At 34.3% G+C, this 23,337-nt stretch overlaps 1 protein-coding gene across 1 annotated transcript; it reads left to right on the top strand.

Moving 5' to 3' along the window:
• The first annotated feature begins 2,787 nt into the window (after positions 1-2,787).
• LOC126825213 (ETS translocation variant 4) lies at positions 2,788-22,830 on the top strand. Its single transcript, XM_050554776.2, has 11 exons — positions 2,788-2,848; positions 4,649-4,746; positions 5,475-5,552; positions 6,499-6,609; positions 7,221-7,307; positions 7,787-7,861; positions 8,596-8,661; positions 9,530-9,646; positions 14,554-14,619; positions 15,539-15,734; positions 18,166-22,830. The coding sequence occupies exons 2-11, from the start codon at positions 4,680-4,682 to the stop codon at positions 18,248-18,250; spliced, it is 948 nt and encodes a 315-aa protein (XP_050410733.1). The 5' UTR covers positions 2,788-2,848; positions 4,649-4,679; the 3' UTR covers positions 18,251-22,830.
• The last annotated feature ends 507 nt before the right edge of the window (positions 22,831-23,337 follow it).

The following is a 23,337-nucleotide window of genomic DNA, read 5'->3' as shown; positions in this document are numbered from 1 at the left end:
ATTATTTACACCCATGGCATTATACATTCTGTGGTAGGCATATACATGAACCAAACAAATCTAGAAAACATTTATGGCAAAATGTCCCGATTTTGAAACCATATGCAACCCCAACCCACCCAACACCCGAAAAGAAGTCAAAAGTAAGATTCTGAAGGTGAACATGCATCCTATAGATTCAGTCCGCTCCGTAGTGTGTCAGTGAAAATATATCTCTCTAATATGGTTTTATATAACGTACCAAACATCAACTTAGATACACTCAACATAGGGGTTTTACAAGGATAAGCCACTGTAGACTCGGTGTCTTAGCCGAATATCATGAATCTTGATGATAAATGATATTTTGTCTTAAAGATATACTCGATTGTAAATATTAGGTGTTTGGGCGATAATGGACGAAGTCTTCCCTGACAACCCTTAAACCAGTTTTATGATAGTACTTTAACTAAATAGTCATACATCATTTATTAACAGATATACGACCTCGAAGGGCATTTAAACCCCGCACGAGAAGGGGAAGTACCGTCAAGTCTTATCGTGACATTTGATATGTTAGGTGTTATATTTAGACGAGAGATAAAAAATAAAGATTATGAAAGCGTTGGCCTTTTATTTGAGAACAATCTCTTGCAAACTTCTGCACAATCAATATTTTCCACGACGACGCACTGCAAGGAAGATACAAAACATACAACCAAACAAAAAGAGAGCCCAACTGTGTGACACCCGTAATACAAACTTACTAGAGTATGACTACTTTCTAGGCGAAACTATGCATCATGGATCGTCAAAATTCAGAGTAGCATAGTTGTGGGTAATTTAAAAATTTATCCTTTAATTTAAATAAAAGTACAGTATGTTAGACAGTATGGTGTGCTATTTTTGTCTGCGTTATCACTTAGATAGAAGCGGACGTTAAATAAATAAAGCAATTTCACACACGCTACTTTTAAAGGCATGGCTACACACACACATATCTAAACAAAAATAAAATGCACTGGTTTGACAATGCAGAGTAATAATAAATAGTTTGAGAGCTGTATCCGACAGCTGTGGCCCTATACCAAGGAGATTCCAGGCAAGACTAGCATGATAATTGTTCTCTTCCATACATGACTAGTTTCTAGGCGAAACTATGCACCATGGATCGTCAAAATTCAAAGTAAAATAGTTGTGGGTAATTTAAAAATTCGTCATTTGATTTAAATACAAGTACAGTATTTTAGACAGTATGGTGTGCTATTTTTGTCTGCGTTATCACTTAGATAGAAGCGGACGTTAAATAAATAAAGCAATTTCACACACACTACTTTTAAAGGCATGGCTACACACACACACATATCTAAACAGAAATAAAATGCACTGGTTTGACAATGCAGAGTAATAATAAATAGTTTGAGAGCTGTATCCGACAGCTGTGGCCCTATACCAAGGAGATTCCAAACAAGACTAGCATGAAAATTGTTCTCTTCCATATATTCTTCCATATACCCGTATTAATTAACCCAGCCAGAGCAGAACAGAAGGACGTTAAACCCCATTTAATTTCCTCCGTATGTTTTCGTCAGTGGTCTTTTTTCCGTGGTGGAGGAGGCTACACAATGGGAAGTTTTGGGTATCTTTAAAGATCTTGTCCTTACTTACCCTACACCTACTTAATCCAGTTGTTCCCTGTGGGGTTTAGTGCCCTTGTCGTAGACCAAGGGAATATTGTACACTAATTATGATGCACTTGTCCGCCGTCACGAAATGCTTTGTGGTGGTCGAATTTTTGTTCCTTATTTACAATTTACAATCTAGCTTCTCTATACGTAACGAAGTTGCCTATTTTGATCTGGTAATAACAAATTTTGCCTAATACCTAAATATGGTTCCATAATAAGAGGACCGTAGCACAGTAAAGGGCCGTAGGTCTACCACTCGTTTTAGGGAAAAATCCGGCAAATCTGGATACTTTTCTCGGCTCACAACAAAATTCGAATCTGTTGTGAATCCACGACTATACAGACATTCATTGACCGGCCATCTGGGAACCATGGATCAAAATCCTAAATATTCTTCTTTGTTCACATGGAGTTTGAGCCCAGTGTAATTGTCCCAAGTCAGAAAATTAGCTGTAGCGCTCTATCGTGTAAATGTAGCGTATCAGTACATTGTACTATGCCGGATGCAAGTAAAATCTTAATATGCGTTGACAATACTCATCTCATAAACATATATACGTGTATATCGGGAAGTGAATTACATCGTTTAAAAGAGGGATTTCGGATATTTGAAAATTCGAAATGAAGTCGTAACTGCCTCGAGGAGTTGGGGCTTTGTATGCGGAGGCGAATAGTAGTTTGGTGCTAATTGAGAAAATGGATTCCCTTTTTATACTAAACAAAGTTTGTCGGTTATAATGGCTATATTAGATATTTGTCTTAAAGAGAGTTTATTAATTTTTCGGGTAGGAAAGTTCGGTTTATTCATCCCTCTATTGGGAATTAACCAGATTTAACTTGAATTATCTTTTCACAACCGCTAATCTATTTACCTTTACAGACTTGCCCTGCATCATCACGTCATCACGTGTAATATTATTGACATGTAAATTAACCTGAATTAACTGGGCTAACGCGGGGGATTCCCCTCAAATATTCACGTAAATTACACTACTACCGGGATGCTAGCTTCCGCACGCGCAATGCGCGTTATGAACAGGGCGGTCTTAGGGCTCTTTAAAGCAGTGATTGACACATTACGTGCCTGGATATTAGACCCCTCTGCATGATATAATCTGGGCACGTTTTTAGCGAGCAGCAATTTGGCGGGAGCTAGGCAAGACGGCGGGTAACGTTGAAAGGTAATGTAATCTTGCTATTTAAAAATTCGATTTAAATCTTGAGTTTAAATCAGAGATGATATTTCTATATTTTTGGTATAAAATGAATAGTTGTAAATAATTGTCTCAATATTAACTCAAACGTTATTTTATTTTCCTTATTTCATTTTTTTCCTCATTAATTATCACTTTTCCTCATAGTTTTAAGTTTTTCCTAATACTTTCTTTAATATTTATTTTTTCATCAAAGATATAATTCTGTCTGGTATCTGATTGTTGTAAATATTTCTCGAAGAAATTATTTAATGTTAAAATGCTCCATTTTAAACTTAATATACACCGATTCAGAAAATAGTTGTGTATTCACTTTTTTTGGAAGTTGTCCAATGTATTTCCTATGGATTTATTTCCACGCAAAAGGTCGTTTTATTTTTATATTATTATTATTATTTTTTATTTGTAGATTACAAAATAAATTTTGGTAACGTTTATTGAAAAAAAAATCCAACAAACAACTGTGCTTAAATAATACACTTTATTTTTTTTTTTTTTTTAATTTTAATATGTTTTAAGTTTTCAGCATATACTCACATATTTATTTGCATATTACAACTGATTTTATACAGTCGATTTATTGATCATTATTTATTTTTAAATAACCATTAATTGTAAAGTTAACATCGCATAACAGACCAAATACAAACACCTTTTCTATTTAAAAGAAAATGGTTTACATTTCTATTTCGTCTATTTGTAATTAAAAAAAAAAATTATTGATTTAATATTGATATGAACAATTTGTACGTGTAATTTTGTACATTTTTTAATATCGAAATATCGTATTCAATAAATTACCTATTAGTTTTGTTTTTGTTAGTTTAAAATAGAATGATAAAACAAAATTTAACTTTCATTTAAGAACATACATACCTGCTCCACAATCACTGTCAACTAATTATGTTATTCACTTTAATTTTGGTGATTTAAAAGTGTTTTAATTTAATACGTTTGTCTTCAAATATTAATAAGTCTTGAAAGTATCAGCAATATTTTTGTTCGAAATAAATCAAAATATTTTTAAACTGGTTAATACTGGTAACAGTAAAAGAAATCGATATATTTTAATACTTTTAAAAATCGCTAAGATTCTACTAAATTTACTTCAAAATAACAACTACTTTAAACAACAAATATATTGGAAGAAAATGAATCACTAATGTAACTAGAATCACTCAAATTGTGTTTGATTTGTTTATTTGATACAAACATTCCTTGAAAAAAAATGCGATGAGCAGATTTACCACGGCCTGAGAATTTCTTTTTTCAAAGTGTCTATTATTCGATTTTAATAGGATAACATCACCACAGACCTCGGTGACAAATATATATTTATGTTTAATTGTCACTCATTTTATTTACAGTACAGGATTTCTGATATCTTAAACTTTTTTCTGTAACTTTTTTTAAATATTATACACGTTTTTTTCTATTATTATGGGAGCCGTGGTGGATAAGTGAGTAAGACGTTGGCTCGCTAACCCCGGAACTCCCGTGTTCGTCCCCGGTGTTGGCCGAGAAAGTTCATCGAGATTTCCCACTGATGCTGGGCGCAGGACCTGGCAAGGGACAAAATATAGTCGTTCGGAAGGGATGAAAAATTATGGTCATGTGTACACGTTAGCTTGCACATAAAAGAACCCTTGACAGTGTAAATTCGATATAAGAGTAGGCCTTAGCGCCCGCTTTCATTACCCCAGTCAGAACAGAAAAGTAGGACGCTAAACCCCATTTCATTTCAATTTTTTATTATTAATATTTCAGGATCGTCTATTTATTTCTATGTGTATGTAACATGATGTCTTACACAGCAGATATTGTCTGTGGTGAACCTGTATACCATGAACTTCAACCACCAACAGGTAACAATCAAATATACTAGCAGATAACCTATCTCAACCGAATATCAAAACACGGAAATATTTCAGGAGCAAATCATATCATTATAAAGAGGTTCGAACTCCTGACATTCTAATTTTACAAATTTCGAATTAGTATAAGATAAAATAAAAACTATCAACCTAAAAGCATCTCACCCATTGTCAACAAGCGATGTTAGATTGGGTTACGGTCTAGTAATATGAAATTTGAAACATTACTTAAAGATGGATTATGTAAGATTTAGATAAAGAGCTGACCGTTATTGTTCGAATAGTTCAAAATAAATAATGAAAATGAATACTATATTGATAATTTTAGTCAGACTACTTGTTTCTGGACGAGGTTATCAGACTCTGCAGCCTTTATAATATAGTTCGTATAGCCTGGTCGACTATCAAAGTCTCGATTATCCATTTTTGAATTAAATCATTAAATGGCGATCTTGTTTCAATCAGTTGAAAATCGCGATCATCCGATGCTCTAGAAAATTGATTATCTAATTAATAATTTATATAACATTTAAGGTCAAACGAAAGACCTGCAAAAGACAGATTTAGCTCTTACATAATGCATCTTTTATGATTCGGACATGGTTGTTTAATGCTCAAATTAGCAACTCGTACTTGTTAAGGATATACTAATAGCAATAAATCATAACAAACATTCACTGACTTCTTATTCATAGCTTATTGAAATTTACTTTATTTAGAATCTAGGAAAAACATCCACAATAAAATGAATGCTTTTCAACAGATATATTATCCTACAGACAATGTATTCATCTTTGGTAAATATGTTTATATATTATTTTTTCACTCGTCCTATCCACCTTCCATTATATTCTACCACATCTTGTTTCGTTCTTTTTCCAGTTGCACCCCACAACTGATTAAAATACAGATCTATATTTCGTTTCGTTTTTTTATACAAACGACATTTTGAACTATAAAAAACCGAAACGAAATAAACACACACACACCGTCGGAATAGCCTTTCAATTCAGTATATCATAATTGCCTCCATTTGCTTCCTCAACTGTGTTTTTTGTTGTTGTTGTCAAGCTTAGCACTTACTTCCTCCAGGATGATATCACCGACAAGTGTTTTCTAAGAAACTTGCATGAGAGCCAGTCGTAGCATGGGGATAGAAGAACGATCAAGTTGTATTACCACGTATATTTCCTTAAACATACATTATGCAAGAGCTAAATCTGTCTATTTTGAGGTCTTTCTTTAGGCCTGAAATGTTATCTAAATTATTAATTAGACATTAATTAACTTATCCAGAACATAATCAACTCTAGATGGCAGCGCTAGCCTGCTATCTTTAGTGGATTGTAAGCCGATTTACTGCATAACTTTCCTTCTCGATTAAACAATTAAATGGATAATCGAGACTATGCTGTTTATCGTACTGACTTTAGTAATGATGACCGAGGCTTATGGGAATTTCTAAATTTCTAAAGAGGGCTGGTAGTAGGGCTTCCACTGTCTTTTATGTCTCACCTCGTCATCCCTTCTCGTCATGTCCCAACTCGTTGCCCCTTTATCCCCTCCTTTCTTTTTATGTCCAATCGCGTCCTCTTTATGCCTTAAATTATAATTCTTCCTTATTTCTCTTTATATTCTAACTTCTACTGTTTCCCTGTCCATTGCTTGGTGTTTGGTCAGGTTCTCTTTTCTTTATTTCATATATCATTTTACTTATATTTGACAAATTAATCTAATTTTTAGATTGCCAATCTGAATATCAACAGTCTTTCTACCAAGATTCTACCAATCATAGCATGGGTTCTTCCTTCACAGATTCTGACCCAACCTGTTCCCCACCATCATGGACAGGAGGTAATGGACATTTTTCGATTTGGTACTTAAGAAGTACAACCAGGTCCCCATCTGGTCATAATACGATTTTCTGTATTGGTTCTGAAGATGCACAACCAGATCAACGTCTGGCCATATTACGTTTATTAAAGAAGTACGATAAAACAGAGTGCATCTCGCTACTCCCAAATCAATGTGAATTTAAAATCTGTTCTTTGCGTTTTTAATTTGAATTTTTGATGCATTATGTAAGAGCTATATCTGCCTATTGCGGGTTTTTATTTTGGCTTCAAATGTATTAACTATTATTCAGACGACAAGCATATAGTCAACTCTATAGACCATCGGTTGGCCGAGATGTAAATGGATTAGAACACCCTCAAGATTTATAAATATAACGATAAAATGGATAATCGAGACGTAGTCTGGATTGTCAAGTACCGTTGCTACGATAATAATCAATCTACGCTACATTGTATTAAAAGTTCAAACACTGATAACTTTGCTAAGAATAAAGTAATTTGACACTGACATTTTCAATGTATTCATTTTTCGTTATCTATTTTCAAACCATTATAGCTTTGGTCAGACGTAGGCGGTTGTACTGATTCTAATCATTTCATTAATTACAGATTCTTATCTACACCACCATATTGAATCAGATGGTGACTCCCCAAGTAGTTCTCCATCTTCCATCAACACAGCTTTCATCTATGATGGTGAGACCATTGATAAAATATTGATATTTAATAATTAATCTGAAGCAGGCGAGGGGGGGGGGGTCTATGATTGAGTCGGGTGCCCACATGGCAAGGGGTCGAGTCACTTGTTCATCCTCTGTGTTTGTTATGGGTCCTCCAACTGATAAAAAGCCATACTCGCAATCGAATTTTTGAAATAAAATTACACTATATTTTAGTCCCTAAATCACCTATTTTGCGTAGAGTGGGTGTTAAATCCCCTTTTAGCCTATGATCGCACTCTTTCAGGCACCTTATATGAGAGGTCATCATTTTGTTTTGGCTACACTGAACTTTCGCAATTAAGCTGTGAAAATATTATCTGTGATATCTGAAACACTGCTATATTTCTTATCTCCAGGTTTCAAATTTGACTGATTGTTTAAAATTTGACATTTGAAATTTGACTAATTGTTATCTCCATGTTTAATATTTGACTGATTGTTATCTCCATTTAGATTATAACAACAACAACGACTACTTCTCAGATAAACATGGATGCTTTCAGAATTACAAAGACCCTACAACACCAGGTATATATTTTATCCCTTTCACGAAAATAATTCGTCAGCGAAAATCTCTTAAGTGAATTTTCAAAAGGTATGTGAGCATAAAAACAGTATTACGTACGGTTCATCTCGCCGATTGCATCAGTTATTATTCGTTTATTTGTCATTAAGACCAGGCCATAATTTGTTGAACCTAGATGAGTAAAGGAATGGACATGGCGTTTGTGAAAGAAAATTATTTATATTTTGCTAGAGCTCCCAATTTAGCTAGGTGACTCGGAGAGTAAGACGTTGGCTCGCTAACCTGGAGGTCCCGGGGTTTCCGGTGTGCTTCGCCCTTATTTATCAATGGTGGGACAGGACGGAGGGCCTGGCAAAAGACAACCTATAGTCGTTCGGATGTGACGAAATACCAGGTTCCGTGTACGCATTGGCGTACACGTAAAAGTAAAAGATCCATTGGCAATTGGAATTCGATATAAGAGTAGGCCGAAGCGCCATTGTCCAGGCAAAACGTCTCTCATAGAACACTGTATGGCGCATGCCCGTCTTCATTAATCGATGCAGAACGGTATTAAACCACATTTTATTTTTATTTCGTAAACATTAGTTTAATTACTTCTATACACACCTACTTTAGTATTTTAAAACTATTAATATTGTTTTGTAAAGACTGCATCGGTATAATCATATTGATTGTGTATAATTCGAGTATTATTATCCATAACACATAACAAGTTTTAAAATGTTAATTTTAGATTTAGCAGAACTATTGAAACCAGTGTCAGATGGACATGTAGATGCACAAGATTTACTTAATTCAGGTAGATTCTACTTAAACATACATTATGTAAGAGCTAAATCTTCCCATCGCAGGTTTTTCTTTAGGCCTGAAATGTTATACAAATTATTAATTAGACATTAATTAACTTATCCAGACGATAATCAACTCTAGATGGCATCGCTAGCCTGTGATTTGATTAGGATCCGATCTGCTGCTCTACGCTCATTCATGATTAAACCAAGAAATGGATAATCGAGACTATGTATTTTATCGTACCGATTTTAGTAATGATGATCGAGACTTGGCCGAAAATTCAATCGCTAAATTCTCGGTCCAGAATGGATCAATTTGACTGAAATTTTCAGCAAATTCCCTTAACGTGATCTAGTTTAACTATTATAGTGAGAAATGCCAGCTCTTTATCAAATCTCCCGTAATGTATCTTTAACAGATATTAACATTAGGAAATATAGCTTTGCGAAAACAAAAAGAGAGAAAAATGACATAGAAGCAAATCATCGTTACCGTCGTAACGTTTTAATGGCCCTGCTAACTCTCTATCAAACGTTACAAACACAAGCGTATATTATTGTATCTTTGAGTAAAGTTCAGTTAATTATTACAGATGGATTACAGCAGGGCTCCATTTTGGGGTCACTTCCGTCAGCTATTCATGAATCCTAACAAACACAAAAGTGTTTCACACAAGCTACGCAGTGCGAACCCCTAATTATGAAAGCACAGGCGACTTAATACGTTTCTGAGATTTCTAGTCATTGGATGCAGTGTGCAATTAGAATATTATAAAGTCAAATTTTCCATGAATATTGATATTTACAATACATTAAAAATGCTTCTTACAAGTATGAAACTTTCTAAAACCCTATTATACGTTTTATCTATCTTAGTTGAACCGTTCCCACCAAAAATAATTGGTTGTACGTCAGTAAGTGAAGAATGTGGTGCCGATGTTCATGGACACTGGTATCCATTTGATCCAGATAGCCTGCGAGAAGAAGATACAGGTGAGTTTTAAAAAAAATTGCTTCATGACACATGCCAAATATCACACTGATCAGCTGTGAATATTCGCTGGGCCGCGACTATCACTGATAAGATGACATCGATGCGACTTAATGAGCCACAAATATTAACTTTTTTTCCTCCGACAAATTAAATTCTAAAGCATTTTTTTTTATGTATGAGAAAAATAAATACAGACATTTGACGTATGTGTAGGTAAAGATTATTTTCTTTTTAGTGTAAATGGGTATTAAAAAGGCTCTATTCTGCCCGAATCATTAAGGTCTTATGTAAACAATGCACGCGTCATTGAGCCAATGATTGACGCCGCGTGATGAGACGTCACGTGTTGAAGGCAGTCATCTTTAACAGAGATATTAGAAGACTTTCGTAATTCTCTGTGAAACAGATTGGCCAAATATTACCAAGAAAACAACTAATTAAGCTCGCTAAACAAAACAAAACAATACACGGACAATGTAGGTCATACGGGAAATATCAAATCCAGTGCAACATAATTACTATTATTTTTTTTAGTTTTTATATCCACGAGACTCTCTAAGAACAGGTTGGGGTGTACATCCAAAATTTCTACAAAATATGCCAACAGAAAAGCCAAGAGGGTGGAGCATTGAATTGTTCAAAAGAACTGACACATTGTATTGACACATTGGTTTTATAAAATCCTACACTTCCTTTAAATATGCTAATAAGGCTACAGCTATCGTAGACATTACCAAATAAAGCAATTTTACTATCGCAGCCTCGATTTCGTGTAACAATAAAATCGACTTTCCTCATTGCGTCATTATCATTTTTATCAGGAGAGATTTAATCTTAATAATAAACAGGGAAATCTTCTATAATATTTAATAGAGCACTATTAATCTTTGTTGGCTATACGTAATATTTTAATGTATTTCAATAAACAATAAAGTGATCAGACGACCATAAAATTTAATTCTAATGATTACTAAAAAGAAAACCGTGACACTTTCTCTCTCTCTCTATATATATATATATATTTTAAAAGTGGAAGTATTCCTTCGTCGATCGTCAGTTAAGAATTATTACGCATGATTTAAGTATATCGTATATTTGTTGCGTTATCATTTTTATCAGGAGAGATTTACTCTTAATAATAAACAGGGGCATCCTCTCTAATATTTAATTAAATATATAAATAGTAATTTAATATAACTGGCAAATGTATCAGACGATCATAAAATTTAATTCTAATGATTACTAAAAAGAAAACACGTGACAGTTTCTCATATATATGTCCCCGTCTCCATTAGCACAGTCAGAGCAGAACAGTAGGACGTTAAACCCCAGTTCATTCTATATATGTCTTAGTGGAAGTATCCCTTCGTCGATCGTCAGTTTAGAATTATTACACGTGATTTAAGTATATTTGTTGTGTGGGTATAATGATATGTTTAAATTCTTGGGCGGAAGTATTCCTTTGACAAATGGGATTTAAAGATGCATTATGTAAGAGCTAAATCTTTCTATTGCAGGTCTTTATTTTAGCTTCAAATGTCATATAAATTATTAGTTAGACATTTAGTCGCCTGAAAAAACTATTATTCATTCTCTAGGGCATCAAATGGATTTGAACACCCGCGCGATTCAAGAATTTAAAGATAAAATGGATAATCTCGGTTTTAAAGTACCCTTGCTACGATAATAAACAATCTTTGTTACAGTGTACATATTCAAACAGTTATAACATCGCCCAGAAAAAATTAATTTGAATGATATTTTTATCATATACATTTTTCATTATATATTTTTGAACTATTATAGTAAGGACGACCACAGCTCTTTATCTAAACCATACATAATGCATCTTTAAGAATTATTACAATTGATTTAAGTATATTTTGGTATGTATAGGATAGGGCGGAAGTATTCCTTTGACGATCGTGATGTAAGATTAATTAAAGATGATTTAGTCTTTAACTCAATATCACCCACAGTCGGGGTGTTCTCACTTAGCCGGCAGGCTTTGATGTCAAATTTTGCCGCTAATCCAGAGTTAATCCTAGAACAATGGTGTTATTAACTATAGTCCATATCTTTTTTAAGGCTAAAACTGTATTGATTTTAACAAATTTAACTTTTATTAAATAACATTAAATAGCTTACACATATAAAAATATAGTGATTTTAACAAATTTAATATTTATTAAATAACATTAAATGATTTACACAAATAAAAATGCATTACTATTTACACATTTAACTTTATTAAATAGCATTCTAAATTTATAAATAAATGCCTTACAACATAACAATCATTTTACAGCCCCACTAAATAGGAAATATTTGTTCGATACCGATTTACACTTAAAGAGCCATTTAATAACTGTGTTTTCAAATGTTCAATTCTTGTATCAAGTTGTCGATATTTCTTAACTCGAGGCCTTTTGGTACCACCAAAATGTTCAAAATGTCATTAATTAGTTGGTTAATAAATTTTATTAAGAGGGATTAAGAGCTCATTAACGCTGAACACTAGTGAACAGTTCTTGAGTGACTACTTTTAAACAGACTATAGTTTTAAGATCAATCAAAGGATTAACAGTCTGCCGGCTAAGTGGAAACACACCCCACAGTCAGCGCCATGTCAAAGTGTGATGTCATATTCTTATCTAGAGAGCATGCGCAATAGATACTAACGGTGTAGACTGGAATAACCAGAAGCTAGAGATTGCCATTCGATTGAGACTTCTCGCGTATTTCGCCGAACATTAATGATTTGAAATTAGAGTAAAAACGGAAACGATTGAATGTAAATCAGTTTATATACTTTCATATTACATTATTATATGCGTTGTGGTCCATTTGTGTCAATTTCTAGTTCTCAAATATTAGCGATTTAGCTCCTTTAAAGTAGTTAAGCCTGTAACTCAATATCATCCAAAATCTTCGACATTGAAAACACGAATTATTTTGCAATTTAAATCAGCATTGGTGTTGTGGTCTTACCTGGAAAGGATGGGCTTCTGATATCCAATATTTAAGACAAAATAAACATTTTACCATTGGTACACGAATCGTGTACTATAATGAGTTTCAGCGCCATTTGTAACAAGGTGCTCAAAGAATGAGGCTAGACATATTCCACAAGTCATGTCAAACGGTGATGCCATATTCTTACTTGGAGAACATGCGCAATATCTACTATCGGTGTTGACTGGAATAACAAGACGCTAGAAACTGTCTTTCGGTTGAGACTTCTGGCGTATTTCGCCAAACATAACTGATGACAATTCACAGTAAAACGGAAACGATTGAATGTTAAACAGTTTATATAAATTCATATTGCATCAATATATGTGTTGCGACCCATTTGTGCCAATTTCTAGGCCCAAAGTATTAGCGATTTAGCTCCTTTAAGTATATTTTATATTGTTTTTGTGTGAATATTATTATGTCCAACCTCATTTGTTTCCCCCCTCTCCCCCCTCTCTCTCTCTCTCTGTCTCTCTCTCTTTCTTTCATCAAAAGCTGAACGGTTGATAATTATGAGACCCAATCACTCTTTGTATGTCTATAGTTATTTTTCGTACAAAGATATTTCATTTATTACTGCGGTTACGCATAAGTTATAATTTTATTATACCTGATCTTCTTTAACCCCCTAAGTCTCTATTGTGATTCGATTGATACACAATTTTACACGGAAATATTTTTATAAAAGGACCAGTATGAAACGTCTGTCATAACTTCAGGTTAATTTCTAGTGTTGTTAACAGCGCAGATTATTATGTATACGCTCTAGAGATTTTGTTGTGAGAGATCATTCAAAGATGTTTCCAACACAATTCATTTTAAGGGTTCATAATAGTGCAAATGTTTCAAGCAACCTATTTAGGCTTCAATCTCCTAATCCAGTGTTTTCCTTAAATGCAAAAGAAATAATAAAATAGACGAAACCTTAGATTCACTCATCGTGTCAATGCCACCTTTTCAATAAAAATATTAATGTGCCATCGACATCGTGTTGGTGTTTTTCTTTTACCCTACCCATCGAAGCTTTTCCCATTTGAAATTTATGGCCGCAGCCTTAGAATCCACTTTGAATTTCTCAGACATCGTTTGCAACAATGCGGATTAAATGTCACACCGTTACCACCTTTTCCTTACTAATATTCAACCCGATGCTAGGATATTTACATTCATTTCAGTAACTATAGATCAACTATGCTTTAGTCATTGGATTTATTTTGAATGTCCTTCCTTGCCGAACAGCAGGATGTTGAACACCATTTGAACACAAACTTCACATTTGAACGTCCTTCCTCCAATATCCACTTGATTCTGTTTCACGGGGGTAACGCGAAAGCCTTCTTCTAACTTTGTGTAGATGACTGACCTTTATAATTCCATTGCATCGAATGTTACAACACGCATGGTCCCGGGGTGTTGGATGGCTGAATGGTTAGCGTGCGCGCGCTGTATCATAAAGTCTGTCATTGAGTCGACTGGCGTGGTTTCGAATCCCCGGTTGTACGTGACAAGGAGTAGGGTCGCCTGTCCAACCTCGTGGGTTTTCTCCGGGTTCCGGTTTCCTCCCACTGCTAAAGACCCCTATGCGCAAGCGAATTATTGAAATAAAGTTAAACCATATGTTAGTCCCGAAATGACCTAGTTTGTGTCGAGTGGACTTTAAACCCCATTTCTCTCTCTCTCCCTCTGGAGTTGAACAATGTCTTTAGTCCCAGATGAATCAGTTATACGAACACAATTCCATCGAGAAAGCTCCAACCAATCCAGATCAGGTAAATATCCATGTAAAATCACCCAGATTAAATCCATATAAGAAATAAAATGTGAAACTCCGACAATGTTGACGTTATATTTTGAAGTATAAAAGTCTACTTTATTTTATGTCTTTCAGTAACTAAAGACTGTAAACATTGGATCAGTAACAAAACCACATATCACAAAGACACCAACAAAAAAGGTAAATAGCGTATGAATACAATAATTTAAATGGTGGCCGGAAATGCGTTACAAGCTTCAATTAATATATGTTGTGTGGACAAACAAAATTTAAGCTTGACTAAATTCAAAGGTGTACAGCCGAACTCGCCGAAAATTATTTCAAGAATCCTACCTGTAATACATTTCCAACGGGGCCTGACTAGGAAGTGTCTAGTCCCGCGAATGAGACGAAACCCCGAGGCCCCATTTACGTGCACGTAAAGAACCCATGACAGTTGGAATTCGAAATAAGCTGTCCAAGCAAAAGTTCGCTCAAAGCACACTGTATGGTTTATGCGCGTCTTCTTTAGCTACAGAAAAGTAGAACATTAAACGGAGGGGGGGGGTTAGAGCGTGCGCGTTGAATCATAAGGTCTGTCATTGAGTCAACTGGCATGGTTTCGATTCCGCGGTTGTACGTGACAAAGAGTAGGATCGGCCGTCCATCCTCATGGGTTTTCTCCGGGTTTGTATTCTGTCTTACCTCGGATCAACCTAATTAAGACGTGATATTATGTACTGAGCCAGTGACCATTGAATAATAATTCCCTTGACCTTGAAGTCTGGCACGGAGTCAAGTGGCGTAGTTTCGATTCCCCGCTTGTACGCGACAAGGAGTAGGGTTGCCTGTCCAACCGCCTTGGTTCTCTTCGGGTTTTCCGGTTTTCTCCCACTCCTAAAAGACCCCTACGCGCAAGCGAATTATTGCAAAAACATTGAAACATAGTTTAATCCAGAAATGATCTAGTTTGTGTCTAGTGGACGTTAATCCATTCCTCTTCTCTCTCCAAATAAAATCAACTGAAATATTGGTATCATTTTAATGAGACGGACTACTGCTGTCCGGAATTTACTGCTGAAGCTCATATGTTTTTTCTATTAACTTGTAATCGTTGTAGGTCAAAGATCAGAAAGATTATGGGAGTTCATTCGAGGGTTATTACTCAATCCAAAATACAACCCTTCATTGGCTGAATGGGTTGACCGTAGAAACGGTCTTTTCAGATTCAACCAATCAAAGGCAGTGGCACTATTATGGGGTAACCGGAAGAACAATCATAATATGACATATGAAAAGTTGAGTCGAGCCATGAGGTAAGAAAATGAGACCTGAACAGATTCGATTGTGTGCAAATAGATTTCTTTAAGAAATCATGGATATTGTCGTCATTCTCGTCCGTCGGCGCGCCGATTCTTGTGAATGCTATGCTGGTCAGGGTTTTAACAGTATTGTTTTAAAAAATTCGGAGGGAATGCCCAGTTGGTTAGTAGGAAGGTCGCTGTCGACATTCTGAATTGTTTGATTTTAATTTATGAAGTTTCTTCTCAGTTAAGCTCAAATTTATGAAGATTTTTGAATACGGTACAGGACCGATACTTGATTGGGTAGTTCATTCTGACACATAGAAGAACGCAATCGAATTTCAAATACGTTTCGCGGGTTTTCTTTTCGTTTACATTTCGACTCAAAGATCAAAACTCCAGCAAAACCTCTGGTTTAAAAATAAAAACTTCGTCAAACCTGTTGGTTTAAAAATCAAAACTTCGTCAAACCTGTTGGTTTAAAAGACAGAACTTTCATTCATGATTTAATCATGAAGTGGATAATCGAGACTATGTTTTTTTTTATCGTGCCGACTTTAGTAATGATGATCGAGGCTCGGTTCAGAGTGGATCAATTTGACTGAAATTTTCAGCAAATTCTCTTAACATTATCTAGTTTTTAACTATTTTAGTGAAAACTGCCAGCTATTTATCAAATCTCCCATAATGTATTTTAATAACCAATAACACAAATGGATAGAGACCAGGCGTCCCTGTGGTGATTGTTAATAAATAGCTAAGTTCAGCGTACCACAGAACAGTAAACCCGTTAGTTTTTGTTTCGTTATCTTAAATTCCGTTATTTACGATGTCACCCACTATACTAGATACATTTGGCTTGAAGATGAATAATTCATATTTTTCTAACATTTATTTAATAACCGATAACACAAGTTGATAGCGACGAGGCGTCCCTGTGGTTGTTGTTAATAAGTAGGTCAGCGTACCTAGACAGATCAGTCAACCCTTTAGTTTTTGTTTCGTGATCCTAAATTATATTATTTACAATGCTCGTCACGAACTACACTTTAAGGAAGACAACTGATAACCCTTTCAGTAAATTGTATTGGTGCGGTTTTTAAAGGCATGTCATAATTTAGATGTTTATCCCTAGTCAGAATCTGTTTGGGCTGATAAGTATCTCGGTAATGTCCATGCATATAGTTCCAAGGGTAGCGCCAGCTAGTCGGACTGTGTACAAACTGTGTGATTTGATGATATATTTGGACTAAAATATATTCTAACTAATAACCGGTTTTCATCAAATCCCTCTCAAAACATTACCCATGCAACAAGAATCTATTTAAACCGCCTTGTTTGTCACGTGACTTGATTGAGGGAGAATCAATTTATAGCTTGTATTTGTCGTTAGTCGCTGATCATTTGCCATAAATATCGAAGCCTCCGTATAATCTTGGGTTATCCTTTGCCAATTTTTTTTTCGCCGTTTAATCTCAGAGTCTGCTGGAAGTGTCCGCGTTCTCAGCCGTTAGCTATTAGAAGCGCCGCTAGTGGGCGCCCCATGGTTGTTTGTCAGGGAATCCAGTATTTTTCTAGTAAGACTGAGTGTCTCTACCAATTGGGCAATACCAATTTAAATATTTTCGTGGGAATCTATCTTTAAGAGCTTCAAGTTTCTCAATGTGTAATTTGCAATGATGATTTCAGAATGTCGGAACTTCAATGGCCTCAGCTCCTTGGGTCCCCATAGGTTCCGCCCCTTCTTGAATTATAGTAGTAGGTCATTCAGTTGATATTTGCTTGATATGACCTAAAAATGTTTGTACAATAGTCTCCTTTCTGAGCTTGTATCATGCCCCCTTTCATTACCAACACTGTGTTTTATAATCTCATCAATCCATCTGGCATTACACGGCGAAAAATCCCAAGAAAGCGAACCCGAGACCTTATTGTTAGGAGCCAGTGCCTTTCTTAGTGGATTATTGCGGCTCCATCAGTGGGAAGGAATGGGATGGTGTTTAATGTGTCGTCAACACAATACTTCTGTCAGTTTAAGACAAACATAATGGTAATTTGTATTTCTATGGTTCAGTCTCATCTTTTTTTTTAAATCTTATACAACTATCAGAGATCGTTTTCCTTTCACGGTATGTGCACACACATAGACCTCAACACCTCCCATGGATTCTTCTCGGCCTACGCTGAAATTGGAAACCTGAACGTTCGATATTAAACTGTGACTAAGTGAGCGAGATTATAAAATAACTCGTCCGAATCCGATTCAGGGGGAAATAACTCGTCTGGAAACGAGATTCTCCACGTTACAGGCGCCTGTGGTCGAGAGTTCAGTACTCTGACCGCTCAGGTACAGTGCCCCCTTGTAGGTAAGCGGCTTATAGTTTGTTACATAGCGTCTACGACACCTCTTTTGTACGTATATTTTAACTTATCTTTATTTCAGGTATTATTACAGTAGAAAGATCTTGCTACCTGTTATAGGAAAGAAACTGGTTTATAAATTTGGTCCCAATTCTTACGGTTGGTAAATTTACAGCCTGGTGGAGATACTTTAATTTTATTAATTTACCAACTAATTAATTATTCGTATACATTTCAAGTCGAGAAATTAATGACCAAAATTGAAAGAAATTTATTAGAATATTGGCTACAATTTTACTTGCTATTATGATGTAAGGCGCTGTGCTAACCAAATGTTAAGTACAATCAATCCTAAACACTTCGGTGTACAAATTCCAGTGGACTCAAGAAATGACTTGAAGCCGGTGATCGTCATTTGCATTTTGCTGACATATCTAATTTCTTAATGATTAATCAACGTTAAATCATACTCAAATTGATGATTCGGTATTTACAACAAACACATTGTTGATAATCTCCTGGCTTTGATTTGATCCGATTAAAAAGAGGTCATGGGATGAAGCCATTATTGGACTAATTATTCCTTTTAGCATTTAGTTTGCAAGGAATTTAAAATAACTCAAATGACGATCAACGGCTTCAAAGGGTTCAAGTTAAAATCATGGGTATAACAATGAAAATGGAAATTTTTTAACTGGAAGTAGGGGGTTTTACGTCCACTTCCACCTTGGGTGATATCACAGATAAGTGTTTCCTAAGAAACTTGCCGGAGAAGCCACATAAAAGGCTTAGTCCAGTATGTGAAGGAAACGTGAGACTGATTAGTAAACCTATTAGATCTCATTAAATTGCCTTTTGCAGGGTAGCGTCCACGGTAAAAAAAAATTCATTCAAAGGAGATGCTCCCGTTGTTTCGACCGTAACATTTCTACGTTAATCTTAGCAACGTTTTCAGTAAAGCCAAATCATATATATCAAGGCTAAACAAATTCTAGCCTTTATAAAAACCACGATTCTTAATCCATCCAATAAACTATCCCACCAAACTAATTACCGTCCACGTTACAAAAACGTCCGAGTTATATTGGCAAATTTATATCATGATGATCATTTCAAATATTTTACCACGGAACACAAGATTCACTTTTCACAATGTTCACACATAAAACTATCCCTAGTAACCTCCAAGTCAGTTTTTAAGACGACACACATTTGAAACCAAATGGAAGTATAAAGTCGTCACCTGCTTCTGTATCTCAGTTGTCCGTTCTTTCAAAACTACCATAATTTCTCTTATATCTCAAAATTCGGATATTTTAGTCTCAATTTCTGTTGATTAAAGGTCTCAATTTCTTACCAAGGAAATAAATGTAATTAATCTTTCATTATACCACATAAAACTTATCCATTATTAAAGTACCAACCTATTTGATTGGTGTATATTCAAAACTATTAAACTCCTTTAAAAATAAAATCTACCATCCTTAAATTGAAAATATAAACATTTGTATCTCAGCAATTACGTGACTAATATTTTTCATACAACCGATATAAGTATGCTCAAATTACTTCCAATAGAACTTTATTTTTTGTCATTGCTCACCGAAGACTTCTAAAGAATACCTTTTCATATCATCTTTTAAAACACGCCAGTTAGATAATTCTAGAATCAGCTTTGGTAGTTTATTGTCACATGAGGAAAATCTCTTCAGGAATGAATAAATTTAATGAGATTGCAAATATCCTCTTTTCTTTCAGTACAAAGCTTGTAATATTGATACAAGGAAAAAAAGTTTTTTACATAATTTTAAACAGCCTCGAATTTTAATTGAATCATAATGTATTTTCATAGAGGACATAGAACTAATCTCTTTACAGACCCGTTTCAATTAAACGCGGTAGCACTTAAGACAAAATACACAAACTTAAATGCTAAGCTCACTACACGTAGTCGCACACTGCATGGCATTTGGCAGTAGTAAATGTCTAAGCTTTGTTTGCCCTTTTACAACAAGGCAGTTTTTATATAACGCCTTTTAAATAATACTGTGGATTCTCTTTTTTTCTGCGGACAAACGTTGATATGCCTCTGCGTTGCCATAAATAAAAATAATTGAATATTTAATCGAAGTTAGAGAGATTAAGATCGACACTTTGTTTCAATTCCAAATAAATTTGAAAGAATGTAAAAGAGAGGCATATTATCTAATTTCAGTTTTTAGAAATTATATATTTTACCAGTTTGTATTTACGTGTATTGACTCCCGTTCGAAACAACGAATGTCGTCTGAACAAAATAGCCCACATTTGTATATAATTTTAATTGGGACATTGAGATTTGGTGTGGGGGGTGGGGGGATTAACCTCCACGTTGTATTTGAGAAATACAGAATGCATTGTTAAATGGTGAACTGGGACATCATTTCCTATAATATGCGAACAACCAGACAGTTATACACACAATGGGTATTTTGTCCAAACCATATACGTTTTTGTCGAACCGGAAACAATATATGCCCGAATGATCAGAGCTAAATTTATTGTAGAATGTTTTATATTATTTATCACTATTTATGTTATTTAATGTGGTCGAACTAGTGTCTTAAAATGGCTAGACCTCAGTGATTTGAGCCAAACATGTGGACTTGTTTTTTGTACATGAAAATCTGTGTTTGTTGAAGATTTTACACCAATAGATAAAGCCATAACCATTTTGCTGTTCCACTACCAGTAAAACACAATTAAACCTAAATTAGTAAACGAACCTAATCTCGCTTCATCTTTCGAAACAAAATTGTAATCGTACAGACCTTGCGCCGCCACAATTCAAAACAACAAACGAGACTATGCAAATCAAGTACTTTAATTTGACCTAAAGCAATGAGGTTTAGCTCCTTTAATATTACTGTTGGTAGTCTTAATGTTTATTGTTTTAATTGTATATATTATTATTTACATAGTAAGCGTTTTGAATAGAACATTCATTATATTAAAACATAATTATACCCATTTTATTCTATTTTTTAAAAAAATATGGTATACATAACTGCATTTCGATCGACTCAAAGAATCCAATTTATTCAAAATTATGCCTTTGTTTATGGCACTGTGTCCCTTATTGTGTTCAATATTATTGATTGATCGAAAATACAGTATGAGACTTCAATGAACGGTAACAATATTTGGAATACATTTTGCGTGATAAATTAAATACATCAAGACCATTTACAGGCCACCATTTAAGCCTACAGGTAAAATCTATTTGTTTACCGTTTGTTTTGTTGTTTTTTTTTGTGTGTATTTAGATTATCAGTTGTTTTTATTTTGTTAAGTTTGTTAAAGTTTCTGATCGTCCTTTAAATATATTTAAATTTGTTTCTTAGTCCAAAGATGGTTCAGTGACATTTACAAAGGTATGATGAATAGAAAATTTTATCAACAAACGGGATGTGATCAAAATAAGGCAGCGCCAATGATAATCATAACTGATTTTTTTGTCTTTTTATTCCCATAGAATCAAAACTTAGGGAGTATAAAGCGATAATCTGTTGATTTTGGTTTTTTATTTGAATGTTAAAAATTTGAGTTCACTTTGGCGTTTTTCTGCCGTGAAAAGTTAGATATTGTCCGAGAAATACAGATGATGACCAGCGACTTTAAATATTGTCTCAGCATTAATTATTATTTTTTATAGTATATGAATAGTAAATCGATGTTACCTTTAAGACTAACATTAATAATATTATAAATATTTGTTTATATATATAATGTTATGGTTTAGATATATTTTATTGTTAATAAAAAATTTTGATAAATAATTTTTAGAGTATGTTATAATCGAAATGAATTTTATTGTTAATAATAATTTTGATAAATAAATTTCTATACGGCGTGATCTAATCTAAATTAATTTTATTATTAATTATTATGACTTTTATTGTTATAATAATATGATGATACTTAATGGAAATTATTGTTATTTTGTATTGTTATTTTATTTTTCTATAATCTATATTTTTTTACGCCAATAACATTTATAAAACACTGTTATTATCATTATCACCCGATCGTAATTTTATATTATTCAAAAATCATTGGACAAAAAGAAATGAAACGAAATGAAATGAATTCGAATAACGAGAAATGTGATCTCAGCGCATCTGGTGGGGTTTGAATCACAGTCCCTTGGGCCCAGCAACTGGAACCCATAACAAACCTTTATATGGAATGCAATCACTGATTGTTGGTATTAATAGAGGCTACGTTTCGACAAATATTATCTTGTCGTTTTCAATAATTTGTACTTGAAAACGGTAAGAAAATACTTGTCAAACGACGTGCTATAGGCTATGAATAACAACCAGTGATTGTTTTTCATATAATTGTCTGTTGTGTTCAGTTAATAAATGCCACTTTAGGATTATACAAATAAAAACCGATCTGGAAATTAATGCCCCGATTCTAACTGGGCCGATTTAAAAAAAAAAAAAAGAACTTTATAAGATGGTATTGTCGGTAATGTAATTAATCGGCAATTTTTCTTTCGTTTTTCTTTTCAGATTCTTTTTGATGTGTTTCTGTCTTTTTTCTTCTTTGTTTAATTTATTTGGTTATGTATGTTGGTTTGAATTCTTCTTTGTTTTTCTCCCCCGTCTCCTATTTTCCCCCTTTGTTATGGGGATGTGTGGTGGAATGTTTTGTTAATTGTTTTACGATTCGACCACTTGCTATATGCAATGCCACGCAAAACAATATATTAATATTTTTATAAGAATAAATATTTTACAATAAAGAAACTTGTTTTAATTTTGTGTCATCAACCAAAAACGTAAAGAGTGATATCGCCCCTGTAAGAAACCTTTCAAACCGATGCAATTTCCTTATGAAATGAAACGGGGTTAATATTCGCGTCCTACTTTTATCATAACATGCTCCATTGGGGCTAATGAAGACGCCATCGGTTTGCTATGGTTACAGCCTATTCTTATTTCGATTTCCAACTGCCAGGGTTATTTTACGTGCACGACAACGTGTATACATACAGGAACTCGGTGGTTTTCTTGTCCCATCCTAACGACTAAAGCGATCATGTTTGATCCGACTCCCTTTTCTATTTCCATAACTTTTAAATTTTAGGATTAAGGTTAGAGTCAGATATTTAAGATTAAAACCTATAAATTCAGGGTTAGGGGTTTAAGATCAAAACCAATGAGTAAGACAAAATCTTCAACAACAATGAAATATTGAAATGGGA

This window comes from Patella vulgata, chromosome 6 (assembly GCF_932274485.2).
Source record: "Patella vulgata chromosome 6, xgPatVulg1.2, whole genome shotgun sequence".
Classification (NCBI taxonomy): Eukaryota; Metazoa; Mollusca; class Gastropoda; family Patellidae; genus Patella; species Patella vulgata.
The sequence above is the reverse complement of the archived record's forward strand: the minus strand, read 5'-3'. Positions and strand labels throughout refer to the sequence as shown.

Bases quoted from the DNA above. Each gene is read 5' to 3' on its own strand.
- LOC126825213 (XM_050554776.2), top strand. From the start codon at position 4,680: ATGATGTCTTACACAGCAGATATTGTCTGTGGTGAACCTGTATACCAT. The intron at 4,747-5,474 runs GTAACAATCAAA...TACTTTATTTAG, and splicing joins TGAACTTCAACCACCAACAG to AATCTAGGAAAAACATCCAC. The intron at 5,553-6,498 runs GTAAATATGTTT...TCTAATTTTTAG, and splicing joins AGACAATGTATTCATCTTTG to ATTGCCAATCTGAATATCAA.